The sequence below is a fragment of the Lingula anatina genome, chromosome 4 (assembly GCF_051362555.1).
Source record: "Lingula anatina isolate TDL-2025a chromosome 4, LinAna3.0, whole genome shotgun sequence".
Lineage (NCBI taxonomy): Eukaryota > Metazoa > Brachiopoda > Lingulata > Lingulida > Lingulidae > Lingula > Lingula anatina.
The window spans coordinates 7,890,990-7,907,057 of NC_141770.1; the positions used below are offsets into that span (position 1 = coordinate 7,890,990).

Sequence of the window (16,068 nt, forward strand, 5' to 3'; positions counted from 1 at the left end):
AACGGCCGTTTTAGTGGTAAAATACAATAGAATATATTTCCATGCGTTGTTTACAATGTATTTCATGCGGAATTTTGAATCTCAAAGGAAGAGTTATTATTGCTTTAAATATCCTGCATAGCAACTAGTAGGCCTACATGTACATGTAGGCCTACTTTACTTTTATAGATTTTAATTTTTTTCAAAAGGTCTCATTTTTTTCCTCAATTCCAAGTATGTTTTCTTCTGGTTACGAAGGTTTTGCAAACGGCTTTCTAATAGTATGCCGTGTTTCGTGTAAAACATTTGACTGTGCCCTATTAACATATCGTCCAGCTAATCATGCTGGGAAGGGGGGGGGGGGGGTAGTGATCACAGTTCACGGCCACAAAAAATAAAACCATCAAATCACACATATTAATTAAAAACTTTATTCGTATCTCACTGAAAAAGCTAGTCTGGCGAGCTGAAAATAACTATCACCTAGTATATATAATGACTTCGTTCCACTAAGGACGTGAGATAGAAACCCGCAATTCACGATTCACAGGAATGGGGTGCTTCACATCTCGGAGAATGATAAGGCTTCATTCACATGGAAAGTCTATTTTCTAAATTCTATTTTCTATTCGCGGTATGTTTAGTGATCACGGTCTGTGCCCTGAATATCCCGCGGCGTAATTACTGGCAGCGCGAAGAAATTTAGCAATTTAGCAAGTTAATGGCGACCGCGATTGCTTTGAAAAATGTGTTTGTCGATTTTGTGCATATTTCGCGTCTGTATGTTTGAGTCGTCACACCTAAACCGATGAACTCCACAGCTTAGAGACACTACTGCGCATGCGTCAAGGTATCAGAATCTCCTCCGAGCACAGCCGAGAATTAATTACAGCTTTGTATAAGTAACTGGCTCGTGCTGCCAGTAATCACGCAGCGGGATATTCAGGGCACAGACCGTGATCACAAAACATACCGCGAATAGAAAATAGAATTTCGAAAATAGACTTTCCATGTGAATGAAGCCTAAGTGGCTGTTACGGGTTAGGAAAATATCTAACGGGGCCTTCCGTCCTTGTTTTAACTAAAACGAAGATTTAATAAATGTCTAAAATATTTCAAACGTGACAGACAGACAACGAAAGTCCTTTCCTGACAATTCTAAATTACCAACAAGACACCTATGGTCATTGGGCGAGAAATAGAACCCTTTGGCAAAATATCATCGTTCGTCAAACACCGAATCGGTGATGGCACATGAAGAAGAAGATAATATTTCAAAACATTTAAGCAACTAAAATTAATGATCTAGAGCAAAAATACGCCACGAATGATTTTTCAGCTTTTTAAAAAAAGTAGCTGCGAGTTATTTATTGCGTTATCTAAGAAAAACATACTATACATTTTCTGACGTTAGACATTATACTTGCTTCCAAAAAAGTATCTTAATTTTCTACTTTATTGAAATTAAACTTATAGGCAAATGTGAGATGGTGTTTCGAGCCACAGTAACGAAGGTCTAAAAATGAGTCTGAATTTCGTGTCTCTCCGGTTGTCTCTGGCCGAATTCACAATCCTCGGACCAGAATCAGATAACAAATCTCTTTTATGATAATTAACTGTTATGACTGATAAATGAAACTACAAATTCTCATTCGACCGCATCTTCCGTATCTTTACGAAAAAATTTTATTGGAAACGCAATAAAAGATAAAAAAGAAAAAAGCCCGAGCTTTTGGCTTTGGGCTTGTGAACCTTCTTCAGGTACCAAAACAAGAATAAACAAGCAAACTACTGGTATAAGTGGCGTATGATGCATGGAAAAGGAACACGAAGTTAGAAGTGCGTGAAAAGGTTAACGTCTTGAAGATTACGTAATAATTAATAAAACAAGACTCTAATATTCGTTGAGATATTCATTGTCTCTATAAAGCCCCCCTTTTTTAAAGTGACCCGGATTTATTTCCTCGTATTTGGCCACATATTCATGCAGAGAATGAACCAACCGTTCGACTGAGGGGTTACAGAAGTTGATTTAACAGAAAACAGCAAACACAACTAGCTTGTAAAGTTTTTAATCGTGTTTTATAGTTAGAGTAACGAAGTTCTGAAAATTCTGTAACCCCTACCTAGATAATTTAACTAATTCTTGGTTCAATTTAATTATTTATTTATCATTTTTTGATAAGACAGAGCCGTAACAGCTGTTAGAATATCAGTGACTTTGATCTTACCGCAAACAAAATGGCGGACGCACCAAGCTGTTCTGCTGATGAAAAAGCAACTGCACTTTCAGCACCCAAAGAGGATCAAGATATCAGAATATCTAATCAAAAAACCTTTGAATTGTTCACGAAACCCATTGATATTGATAAAACGTCTGCAATTCAAGAATATAGAGTTTATTTTATTGGTTTTTGTATTACCTACCTGCTATGATGTCCAATATCAATTAAATTTTTTTGGCAAAATTATAACTTACCAAAATCGGATATTATTATTTTCATTGTGCATTCTGGCATTTTTACTAGTTATAAACCTCGTATATGCAATTGTCATTGTAATATTGGTTGCCATGGCAACAATGACATAGTATTTGTTTACTATTTAACTTAAATTCATAAACTGAGTGCCAAGAGTGTTTCCCACTTCATATTCAGTTTAAAAATTCATGATGACATGTAATATATAATACAAACTGTTACCATAGCAACAGCTATCATAATGACGATTTCCATAGCAACAGATACATTAGAAGCCATGATTTTTGTTTTTAGTGATGGCACATTATTAAGAATCATTTTCATCCAAAAGTAGCCTTTGGGCAGTGAAGCTGAAGCCTTGGGTTGAAAAATAAAAAAATTGTATCAACCTCCATTGATATTTAGCAATGGTTGCCATGGAAATAATGGATAAATTACAGAATTTTTTTCTTGTCAGATTCTTCTTGGCATAGTGTAACTTTCCAGAAAATTTCAAATGGATGTTTTACTCCATTCAAAAGTTATGCCAATTTTGTTTAATTGATTGGGCAATTAGGTGACACTTTTGGCTTCCACTGTTACATATGCTTGTATACAAGACTTTTTCAAAATTTTGTGGCCGACTAGCATTCTTGAAAATTTAATAAATTTTGATTGGCTTGCTCGATTTTCCAAAAAATAAAATGTTTTGGAAAGCTCATGAGTTGCTCTATCAGATGAGATCACTTTGGCTGATATTTAAGTTACTATCAAAGTTGACCTGACCTCCCTATTTATACAATAAAACATTTTTTTTGATAAAAGACCTGAATTGAGACCGCCCCAATCTCTCTCTCTCTCTCTCTCTCTCTCTCTCTCTCTCTGTGTGTGTGTGTGTGTGTGTGTTTAGTGTATGTGTAGGGGAGGGTGTATGTCATTTTCACATAGTCCTGCCATGCACTGTAACGCATCAGTCAAAATCATGAGTGTGTATTTTCTTTATTCAGTTTCGTTTGCTTGAAGCTGTATTTGTTGTTCAGTTTCCATTTTGGAAAAAAGGCGCGAGACGCGCAGGTTGAGCAAAATTCGTAAATAGCGGGTACCAAACGAGGAAGTGAAATCACCGGCGATTTCTCGCAGCATTTTCGTGGCTGGAGGCTTACAACGGAGACATAATACATTGTTACACATATTGTTAGAAAGGCCATTCAATGCACTTTTTAAATATATTTTCATATTTATCATAGGACCCAAATCTTGGAAGTTATGATGGAAAACAAACAGCGAGGTTAGATTTCTTCCCGTTTTCGACTGCGTGAGCGGTGTGACCTGACCTCCCTAGTATAAAATACAAAGTTTATAATACCATAGACTTAGTAGCTGTGTGCATGAACCCAAAAATATGCTATAGCACGATCAAAAAAAGAAATATATCTTCTTGAAAAAAGAACAGTCACATTAGAACCCCACCACCACCAATACGCCCCCTTTGCTATTGATACCCTACAAAGTCAGCGTGTGTAGGAGAGTGAAAACTATGTAAAAGTAGGTCAAAAGTTCACGGATAGGATATGCCATGTAAGGGTTCTTAGGGGAGTTAGGTAATCTCCTTTTGCGTTTTTTTTTATTCAGCCAATTTTGAGAAGAAATGTTAGTGTCTTCACGGTAGCCATATAGTTGTAGGAAATTGTAAAAAAAAAAAAAAAAAAAAAGCTTTGTGGTCTTAAATGAGACTTCATTTTCACACTTGCAATCGACATGGAAAAATAATCTTTGAAAAGAACGATAAAAACACGTTTGTAAGCCCATATACGCGGAAGTAGTCGCATATGCTAGTACAAGGTCCCACGGATAAGGCACTTACAAGTTGATATGCCTCATCTTCCTCTTTCTGTTTGATGAAGCATTTTACAGGTAAGGAATATACAGTAGTTGTATAATCTTTTCTGTATCAAGCAACGATAATGTATGAGTTTTAATCGCTCATTTTTTCACGGAATCGGGTATAGTCGAGCCTGTATATTTGTTGGTCAGTTAGTTAACAGTTTGATACCATGACCGCGTTCACAAGTGCATTGATAAAAATCTTTTAGTTCCAATATAAGGGGGAAGGCAAGGAAGAGCATGACCACAAACTCCACTGTGTAATTTCTTATACCCTTCAATTAACGGTTATATTCTGGGTTTGCAGAGGAAGGGAGGGGTGCAGCTGTAGCCAAGTCTTAAAATCCTGAAATGGGAAAAACGTGTGTGTGAAAATAAGCATTTGAAAATGATTACAGGTCATGATTGGGACGAAGGAAATAAGGTAAAACTGACAATAGTAGGCTTCAATTTCATATGTTATTTATGCCCATGTATATCTTTGTCATCATTACCCAGTGTTATAACCAAATACCAACAGCATTTAATGTTTAAAGCGGGGAAATGAGTACTTTCACATTCGCTACAAATTTCTTGTTAGTTTACTTTACAACAGGTAAGAAACATCACGCTATGTGTTAATATCATACTTGTTCTATTTTTACTTACATCATTGGTTTCCGGGGCACGTATAACTGAAGTCACCTGTGAAGGTGGCAACTAGAGATAAATAACGGTGTCAGTACCGCATTGACCGAGAAATAATTTTGGTAGTGGCGGTGGTGGAGACCTAACAATGCATGTTATTTGTAAAACGTGATTATGCTGACAGAAGGACGTTTGATCGTCTGGGAGAAAGGAAAAGGCTAACTTTTTAGAGAGGTCCTCCTATAAAATCACTCCCCTCCCCTTGCGTTGTTGATCAATAATAGCAATGAGAGCATCAGGTGATTTACCTGACCTCGTCAATAATAATGATATTAGCACTGCACCATCATACATGTAAATGCCAATAAAGTTTGATAAACATGTTTGATAAACATGAAGCATGTTCTTTGTAAAATCTGTGGAACTCGTCAAAATGTTGACTGGAGAATAATGAAGATACTACTGGTCACCTGAAAAAAAGAAAGGCTAACTTTATAGAGAGGCCTCTAAAATATTTATATGGCAATTTTATAGTACTGTTAGTGTTGTTCTTAATAAAAAATTGATATACATCACCAGTGCCTAAATTTCAGATAAATTATTGATAATTTCTCATTGTTCTTTAAGTGAATATAAGTCACTATCATTGAAATATTTATCACTACCGTTATTTATATACTGTAGCCTATGTTTTATACTTATCAGAATTGTTATACAAATAATTTTTTATCACGAGCATTACCATCTTTATAATTCTATTGTTTTTATTTTTAAGCCCAGCTGTGATATCAGTGGTTCATCAACAATGGAAAGCTTGCTTGTGACAATAATAATAATAAACCAGATGCTGTCTTGGTCGCTGGCCGCCAATGTTTTACTGGACCCAGAAGGAGAAATGTCCGTCTTTATAGAAGACAACGGTGACCCAGAGTACAAGATGGGGAATTCTCGGTGGTATCCTATAGGAAACGGCTCTCACGCCAACAAGTGCGGAGAAATTCTGTTCAACCAAGCCGTCACGACCGCTCGCCTTCGCATCGACTATCTCCCCAACAACACGTTGGTCGCTGCTGCAGACTATATGCGTGTTATAGGGCGGCCGATAATATACTTTGTGGGTTTGTTCTTCAACGTGCTTTGTATGTGCGTCCTGTTGAGGCGGGAATTACGCAGAGTGGCCACTTGTAATATCATGATAGCTTTGGCTGTCGCTGACTGCTGTACCTTGATCAACGGCATCTTCTACTGGGTCGAGTACGAGCTCCTTCATCCAGCGGTTACAGCCAGTAGAGGGTAGAGGGCTCTGTGGTCTGACTGTATTCACGGTGTATTTCGCGCCTGAAATGAGTGCGTGTATGATAATGTTGATGAGCGGGGAGAGACTCCTCAGGCATATTAACACGCCAAAACACGAGGTGTTTTTCTCAATTAGGAAGACTCGGATTTACATCTTTGTGATCGCGGTTTTCCTCATCATTTTGAACATCCCTATCCCTTTATTTGATATTTATTTCTTTGAGTGTGGGCGGCAGATATGCTGGAATATTTACCACGATTCCCCAGACCTCCTGAAAATACACAATGAAAATTCAGGTAAGCTAGCTACAGTGAAATATTCATCCATGTGCAACATGTACATTAGCCAGTATATCAGTAAGATTTGTGGTTGAGCTTAAAACGATGCACAATAATTTACAAGACTTGTTATTTTTTAGGACAATGATAGGCTATACACAGAATGTTTATAATTTGCTTTTTAGGCGAGGTCGGGGATTACTATTCGGCATACAAATGGGTGGCTCTAGTGATATATTGGATCATTCCTTTTTTCGGCTTGCCAATCATTAACACCAGGCTAGTGTGTGCCGTCTGGAAAGATAATAAGAAGAAAGGGTCGCAAGTACCGGAACCCTCCATACCAACCCCAGACTCCGGTGTATATAGAGACTGGCAAGTCGAAGAACAGAAGAGCGTCACTAGAATGCTCATCTCCGTTACAGTGGCATACTGGATCGTGACAACGGGATTCAACATGATTCAGGCTAATATTATCAAAATATATGGGTCTACTACCGATTACGAGAGAGCAAAGTTTTCTATGATTTACACAGTTTTCATACTATTATTTTACATGAATCATGCCTCGAATTTCTTTCTTTACTGCTTGAGTGCCCGCCCATACAGGGAAGAATTAAAAGCAATGTGGCTTGATGCCAAAGAGTTCATTTACATAAAATTTTGGATAAAGATGAAGGGAGCTAGAAGGTCCCACGTGCGCAGAAGTTCCTCTTCTTATGGCAGCATACGTCACCTCTCCGGCAATCAGTGTGTGTGACGTACATGGGACATAGCCTTCGTAACTTTCACTTAAGGGGAGACCGGGGCTAGTTGGACCCCGGGGTAAGTTCCCCCCCCCCCCCATCAATTTATGACAAAGTAACTATGGGGTAAAAGAATTGATCACATCATTTTGTAAAGTGACCATATCCAATAGTGCTAAGAAAGCGTCGGCATTCAGTCCAAATGAAATAATTTAGCATCTTAAGGTAACTTTATTAAAGAGACTTGATGGGGGACAACTTACCCCGGGGTCCAACTAGCCCCGGTCTCCCCTAATGCTGTTATTGTAACAAAAACGACATTATGTAGACTTTGATTTTTATTACCTAGTTCGTTTTCCTACTCAAAGACTCGTAGTAAAAACCAATTGTGTTTCATATACAAACCAGATATGAAATTTATCTAACACTGCATGCCTAAAGATTTGCACTAATATTTGAATTAAATACTTGTTTTGATATAGATATTATATTTATTTTTATCTGTCACCCATTTTTTTCCTTATTAGGATTTTTCCATTCTTTCAATATGCCTGCTGCGCTTTCCAGTGTGCTGTCCTCCTTCAAATAGAAAGACAGTTTAGTTGAATTTTTTTTATATCAGTCCAATACCGTTAAAGCAATAATAACTCTTCGTTTCGGCCAAAAAATGAATTTTCCTGGAGTAAACAACAATTTTCCCATACTTACCAATGGTTAATGAATCCATTTTTACATTCAAAGTTAGTCCCTGGTTTTTTTCTAAAAAGTTTGGTTTTTTGTTAAAATCTCTTAAGAGATTTTAACAGAGTATAGACATCAATGGAGGTCACGTGGTCTAAAGACAAGTTCAGATATCAGAATAAAAGCTATAACTGCTGTTTTTGTGGTAAAACAGAATATATTATATTTCTACGAGTTATTCACAAGGTTTTTATTGTGAAATATAGATCTCATACAAAGAGTTATTATCCCTTTAATGAATTAATGATTTGTTTGAAGCACATGTTTCTATTGAGAGAATTCAAAGTACTTTTTCTAAGTATTTCTACACTGCTATAATATAATCCACTTTTAGATGCAATTTTCGTAATCTGTAAATGGTCAGAAGTTCATTGTAAGACAATTTTGTTATTGGCAATCAAACGTGATTACATGGAAAGCTGATTCCAATTCTGTTAATCTTTAACCTATATTTTTGTACGGTATATAACATTATCAATATAAAAATGTATTGTCATCGGGATGGTTAAAAATAAAATTGTTTATAGTGAAGGCCCAAAAGGGTATACTGTCTGAAGTTAGATGTCAAACTTTATCCTAAAAACATATATGATATCGAGACTTATCTTTTCTTTCATAATTATGACCATACTATCCTATTTACAAAGTAAGAATATGGAATTGATAAAAAAATTGTACAGATAGCAGTCTTTACGGAGGAAACATCGCGCTAGAGATTAGGTCATTTTTGTTAGCAATGTTGTCTCTAATTTAGAAAATCATGAGCAAATCTGGATGACTTTATCTTTACTTTTCAGAACTTATACAAGAAAAAATGAAAAATAAAAAGTTTGAAGCCAATAAGACTAAAAACCAGCTACAACAATTTTTTTAGTGATATTGTCAATACATGGCAAGAATACGTGAAAACGGCATACCCCCCCCCCCCCCACACACACACACACAAGGGAGAAGGGAGGGAGGGTAGCCAAATCCAATGCCCAATGCTTGAAGTTGTACAACGGTTAACTGTTTGTCCTAGCTAAATCATCATAAAATAAACGAATCAGATCAAAATTACAATTAAGCTTGGAATGTGCAGACCAGCATAATCAACACCTGTGGGCTTGGATACAACACTGCTCTTCCCCGTTGCCAACGCTCTCAATTCAGGCCTGCCATTTAAAATGAAAACTGATGTTTTATTGTATAAAATAATAGGCTACATTTGTAAAACCACACACTTCGTTCGAATAATCTAGCTTTGTTTAATACAGTGCATGAACCCAAAAATTATGCTATAGTATAATCAAAATAAGATATGTACTGGCGGTGCTAACAGCCGTTACATATCAGAACCGTCAATAGGAGTGCTAAGGAGGGTCCAGACTGGGCGTTTCGGAATCGTCGCGACACTTCTGGAGTCACATGTACAGCGCTAATGGTGCAGTGAGAGTTATACTGCAATATTCCTAGAGACTTATCTGATATCGAATTTTGACTTACGAAATTTAATTCTTTTAGTTAAAAATCTAAATAAGACATTTAACATCAGACATTAAATTTTTTTTACGACATTAGCTAGTTATAGGTGCATGGATACTGACTACAAAAATATATCACCCAGATACGCAGTGATTGTGCGTGTTCAAATGGCCCAGAAAGAAACTTTTAAGTAAATGATATAGTGGCTATAAAGGACGCTGAAAGTGTGTTTTAAGTAATAAATAGGGCCTACTAAGAAAACTGTGTCACATTGGATGGAATACCAAACATCAGTCTGACTCTTTCCATTATTTCTATGGGTGATGTTAAAACCTTACTATTAAAAGGTTATTGACGCGGTATTGGTGCCTTGAGCAACAAACCTAACTGTTTTGTTTGAAAATATAGACCCGTATTCACAATGTCGGCTAGGTAAAATGACACTTTTCTTTAAATAAACTTTTCACGAATTCGCACATGCGCGGATCACTTCATACAACAATAAAGGAGTCACAATTCTCCAGAGCAATACAAAAGCCAAGGCACCTCCGATTGGTTGGTTGTACTGATATACCAGTAGTTGTATGTGTTGTCCTTGCTGTGCTGGGAAGTGCTTCAACAGAATAACATGTTGTTGCTACCTCACTATTGTTGAATACGGCGTCCTCTTGGGGCAGTGGTGTTACTTTTTTGTCTTCGGGAATAAATACCAGATAAAGGATGTTACTGCTCTTGTTTTTAAAAAATGTTGCAGGTTTGATGTACTATGTTCTTTTTTCTTTCTTATTTTTTTACCGGGTTAAGATGCACATCCGCCACGCCATGACCCCTATCTTTGGTTCACATTTACAGTAAGCCAACTGCGTCAAGTTATATATGTTACATAGGATGTAATGCCAAACAACGGTTTGACTCTTTTTATTATTTCCATGGATGATGTTCAAACCGTACTATTAAAAGGCTATTGACGCGGTATTGGTGCCGTGAGCAACAAACCTATCTGTTTTGTCTGAAAAATAGACCCGTATTTACAGTGTCGGCTCGGTAAAATGACACTTTTCTTTAAATAAACTTTCCACGAATTCGCACATGCGCGGATCACTTCAAACAACAATAAAGGAGTCACAATTCTTCAGAACAATTTACAAAAGCCAGGGCACCCCGATTGGTTGGTTGTATAAGTTCACTCAAAGAACAGAGACATGTCGGTAAGTTTGCCGTCTTTTTAACCCAGGTGTTTACAGTAACTTATTTCAACTCCTGGAGACTTAAGGGTATTGTAATCCTTTATCATCATCCAGATATCGAAAATGAGGTTTTCCTGCATTTAATCATTTAATAATGCCTCGATCTTTGTGCTGATCTAAAACAATGAAAAAACCTTCGAAAATTAAAAATATCGGCGTTTATATTTCTCTTTGCAATGTACATAGGCACATGGGCAAGCCAAAACTTTAATCGTCTATTCAACACCTTTCTATTTTGAGGTGAGATAGCAATCGGTATGGGGAATGACTTTATCATCGACCAAGATTTTATCACGAAAAATGGCAGAGTTGACCGAGTGTGTAGGGTCTACAATCTAGTGTCGTCATTTTTGTTTAAATGTTACTATAATGGTGTTTTGAGCCCCTAATTACAGATTTTCATTAAACAAAGGCATTATTTTGCTTTATTAACGTTAAAATCTTAACTAAGACGTCTAAGAAAAATCACTGGCAGGTTTTGGAGTAGTAAATGGTGTAATGAAATAGGCGTTGAAACGGTGATCGCGGATGTTGGTGTAAAGTAGAAATTTGAGAAACCGATTTTTCAGTTGTTACCCCAAAATCGCAATTATGACGTCACCCGTTTGGTTATTTAGTTTTATATATCCTTTCGCTTCAAGGAAATGTTTTTCTGCAATGCTTTATTCCAGTGAAAAGCGTGTTTCCATATTAGAACATTTTGATTTGTTTAGAAATACAAAATCATTGAGGCTTACATTTTGCTAGTGCTAAGTGTCCAAAAATCTATTGATTTTACATTCTCTTGCAAGGAGTTCACATTTTGGATGTTATTCACGTCCCTATAGTTAAAGAGATCCAATGCTACATTTTCCAGCCCTTTTCTTTGAACCATTATAGATGTTTTGGCACAGCATTGTTCACAAATTTAATTATTTTGATATTTCACGAAAAACCATACATAAAAACCAGTAAATTCCCTCGGGAAGCAAAACAAATGGAGCTTCACGCGCTAATGTGCTGCAACAGAGAGTTAACAACACATGGTTTGCCCTACTTAATTTCACCTTTATTAAGGGCAGGTTCATATTTCCCTATAACATCCATTGGTTCATTTTACTCTCTTTTTTTTTTGTTTTAGGCAGCTCGAAGGCAAGTTCCCGGGGTATATGGATGGGACAATAACGGGCTTGAATCTGACAACCATGGGCATTTTGGAAGAGAACAAGATATTGAAATGAGAAACACTGGGCAGAGTGACGTCATAACCGAACCCCCATCAGCAGACAAGCCGGTCATAGAAGGAAAACCTGGGACAAGAAAATGGTATGCAAACATACATAGGTTCAATGCCGAACATTTGCGACAGAAGAAAGAGAAGAAAAAGAGTGAGAGAAAGCCCAAGACGAAAAAGAGGCTCTGTTGGGACGTGTTTGTGCGTATCCTATCTATTGGTTTTACAGTCTGGGATTTATACGCAGACTGGAGTTTCTATGTGGAGCCGAAGAGTGATGAATGCAAAAGTTCCGAAGACGCGTGGCTCGGCCTAACAATACTGGCCTCCGTTCTTGCCTGCTTGCAACTTTTGCACTTTATAAACGATACTGTCATAGACATACGTCAAATCAGGTCTAATAGCATGGACGTTAAAGGGATATTCGGCAAATTCAGGCTGAAAAAACCATTTGAGATATTGACACTGTTCCTTTCGAAAATACCGCAAGGAATTTTACCGTTAGTATTTCATTGCTTCTGCAGTGGGGAACCGGATGGAGTCGACACAATTAAACTGCTGACTAAGTTGGCAAAATCATCAGCAGTCACCGATTTTTTCTCCGTATTTGTTCGAAGCCTAGAAACGGATGCTGGGATTTGGTTTAATTGCAACCCCTGCTGTAGAAAACCATACTATAAAATAGAGAATAGCGGTTGCTATCGCATGGTAACAATAAGAAAGACGGGTGAAGTTGTATTTTGTCAGTGTTGCTATATTTGCTGCCTATATGAAATGATCCCAAACCACGGATGCTACTGTTCCACATGCTTCGTCAAATGTGAAGACCGCTGCACATGCGAAAGAGATTGGTGCAAACGTACTGCGCCTACCGACTGGAACTGGTGGGAGACGTTGGTCTCTTGGATAAACCGTTTTTTCTACTTGGGGAGCTTGGCCATTGTTGCTCTGCGTGTCCTTGTTGATTTGAGTTCTTTTACTTGTTCAAAGTAATTTTAGATTGACACTCACCAACAGTGTATCAGAAATCATGACTCAACCCCCCCCCCCCTTTCAAAAGCTGTAATTTCCTAGGAGAAATGAAACCGAGCGACAGTTTGACAAGTTATATATGAACAATTCTATGTTGAAAGAAAAGACTTACATACAGTGACAGGCAAACTCTTACCAATTCCAGAATTGAATAGGCCACCAGAGCCTTATTTTCATATATACCGCGAATTTTGCGACATAATTGCGCAACTGTGAAATTTAATTTTATTGTTATTATAATGTTCTTAGCATTCTATGTACAACTTCAGCCCTCTGGGTTGCAATCTTAATAAATTACTATAATATTATCTGTGCATGTTATATCGGTGACTACAAACAAAAACAAAGCAGAAAACCATGCTGACAGCTATAGTCATGTTGTGCAATTTCTAATAGGTCTAGCGAAATTCAAATTTCACTTTTGTGGCAATATAACACAATACGATATATAAAATACGATATATAAAATCCGACCACAATCTTCACGAAATAATCAGCAAGTCTCACGTCTTAATCTTGGACTCGTAGTTCTTTAAGACAATCGCCAGACGGCAGCACTGGTTAAGCAATGTAACAAAGGTTGTCGTGTCATGTACCAGTAAAAGGAATTCTGCCGTTTTCCAGCCTCGTTGTGTCAACATACACTACAAAATAAAATATATGGCCGTATTTAAAAATAAGATTAACACTGAAGAATTTTTTTCATCAATTTGTCGCTGTAATTAACAGATGTAGCCAGTGATTGCAGGCCCTTAGCCAGTAATTTCAAAAGGGGGTCTGAAAAAGTGGAAAAGCTGACCTTTTACCATGAAACCTCGGTACTTTTGTAGTATACCCCCCACCCTGTAACTTCTTGTTCACATGAAATCATTTTCACATGATAGGAATGATAAGATCAAAATTCAGGCAAGTCATGTAGCCTTAGAGTTAGCCAATGAAAACGCGGTACGTTATTGACTGCAAGGGCGCATTCCCATAGATTTTAGATCGATCTATCCCCGTGGGGAGTCTCACTAGATTACTGTCAGATAATCCGGCTTAAATGTCTACAAGCTGTAAGGGGGTAATTAACTTTCGTGCCCGCTCGGCTGACAGCTAATTAGCGTGAACCCCCAAGGAGTTAGGTCGATCTAGTTCGATCGATCTAATCTCTGGGAATGGGGTCCAAGATGCATGGTAGATTTTCACATTGATTTTCAATGGGCTGGATTAAACGTGGTGAAAACTCGAAAAAGACCACAGGTAACTACAAAAGTATTTTATTTAAACAGCTTTGACATACATGAATAAGAAAATGTTAAAAGAACTATTAAAAACTGTTTGAAAAGTGAAAGTTACAGGGTGTGCCTAGATGACATTTTGCCCAGAAGCCACCTTTTCCCAGCGAAAAGGGGGATTCTTTCGAGACCCCGAACTCCCCTGGCTACGGCCTGTGATTATACATACCGGATATCTGTATGCCATATTTAGGTTATAATCATTTGTAAAATATGAAGTTTAAATAAGATATGTAAGTAACGTTATAGCATTTTGATGCTATAATCAGGCCTATCCAACTACCAGACTCGGCACCGAATGATCCTGAATTCACCGGTATATCAGACCACACTACCCGTTTTCAAGGTGTGTGTCAGATCGCATTACACAGTATCATACCCCGAACAAATTTTGAGTGGTGATACTTTTCAACCCCGCTGAGAATCGTCACTATCACATCGTGTACTAGGCAAGAGCGGTGTCGCGTCTGATATGTGCTTTGGACTCACTAAAAAGAGTGAGGGAGATAAAATGTTATGATTATTAATCTACACAAAGTACATTCAATCTTTATCACTAATCTGTGTCACTTCTTTTTATTAATAGGTCTTTCAATAAACGCGGCAGTCATCGGCCAAATTTAGGACATTATACTCGAGTTTGTTCTATTCTTTTAACTGGCATGTCAAGGAGACTTCAATTACATTGAAAACGCATCTATAGAGGTTAACCATGAATGATAAAAATGCCCAAGCTTTTGGCTTGTGAACCTTCTTCAGGTACCAAAACAACAATAAACAAGCTAACTACTGAGATACGTGACGTATGCTACATGTAAAAGGGGACGCGAAGCTGAAGATTATGTAACATTAAAACAAGAATAATATTCGTTGGCATACCCATTGTTGCCATTTAGTACTTTTAAAAAAGTGTCTAACATTTTTATGAACTTCTGCTCGACAGCCTATCTTAGTCTTCTGTCGCGTTCATTGTCAGGGACCACAGTATTGAAATAATGTATTTAGTACTTTTAAAACTTTCATACATGATATAGTATTAATTCAATTAGTGGAAGCCTTTGTTTGATAAAATTCACACACAGGAAGCTAAGATGTATTAGAATCTTTAGATAATATTTCACACCTAGCAGGGGCGAATCCAGGATTATTTGCAGGGGCGTAGCCTGAGCAAAATGCCAGGGGGGCAGTAAGCGGACACGAGGGGGCTAAGCCCCCGAGGGGGGAGGGTGTGGGAGGGGGTTGTGGAAAATTTTTAAAAACTGTATGTATAATACTGCATTCTGGTGCATTTTCACAGAAAATGATACCAACTTTGCAATTTTTACCTTTGCGATTATTTTTTTTTTTGCACCTCAAATCCCAGGGGGGGGGGGGCAGCTGCCCCCCTGCCCCCCCGGAGGCTACGGCCCTGATTTGAAGGGGGAGGGTCCGTGGATGCAAAGCCGCACCCCCTTGGCGTGGAGTTCGGTGCCCGATGAAGGGCTCCTTTAAATTCTGCTGTTTTAGAGGACCAGAGATGCCATTTGGTACGGTTTAGAACTAGGATTCAGCTAGTCAAAATTATCAATACAAAAGGGAACCATTGGTGTGATTTTTTTAGAAATCGGAGGGGGTGGGTTAGGACTCCCCATGACCCCCCTAAATCCGCCAATGCCTAGCAGTTTAAATAATGTCCTTACTTTCAAGCAAGTAATCAGTTAGAGCTTGATTACCTGACGTTTTTTTGGGTTGCCCACCATGAGGGAGGGGGGGGGGGGGCTTGTGTTTGGGTAATCAATCAGTTCTAAGTTATTGACAATTGACGATTGACAATTTAATTGATAA

At 37.8% G+C, this 16,068-nt stretch overlaps 2 protein-coding genes across 3 annotated transcripts; both read left to right on the forward strand.

Moving 5' to 3' along the window:
• The first annotated feature begins 4,252 nt into the window (after positions 1-4,252).
• On the forward strand, positions 4,253-7,334 carry LOC106162402 (uncharacterized). Of its 2 annotated transcripts, XM_087012182.1 has the most exons (3): positions 4,253-4,352; positions 5,725-6,542; positions 6,710-7,334. In XM_087012182.1, the coding sequence occupies exon 2, from the start codon at positions 5,755-5,757 to the stop codon at positions 6,244-6,246; it is 492 nt and encodes a 163-aa protein (XP_086868308.1). In that variant the 5' UTR covers positions 4,253-4,352; positions 5,725-5,754; the 3' UTR covers positions 6,247-6,542; positions 6,710-7,334. The 2 variants fall into 2 exon arrangements, with proteins under 2 accessions (XP_086868308.1, XP_013395150.2); XM_013539696.2 differs by lacking the exon at positions 4,253-4,352 and having other exon boundaries at positions 5,722-6,542.
• A 3,101-nt stretch (positions 7,335-10,435) lies between these two features.
• Positions 10,436-13,275, forward strand: LOC106162401 (uncharacterized). The gene is made up of 2 exons (XM_013539695.2): positions 10,436-10,683; positions 11,843-13,275. Exons 1-2 carry the CDS (start codon positions 10,678-10,680, stop codon positions 12,926-12,928), a joined length of 1,092 nt encoding a protein of 363 aa, XP_013395149.2. The 5' UTR covers positions 10,436-10,677; the 3' UTR covers positions 12,929-13,275.
• Positions 13,276-16,068: the final 2,793 nt, after the last annotated feature.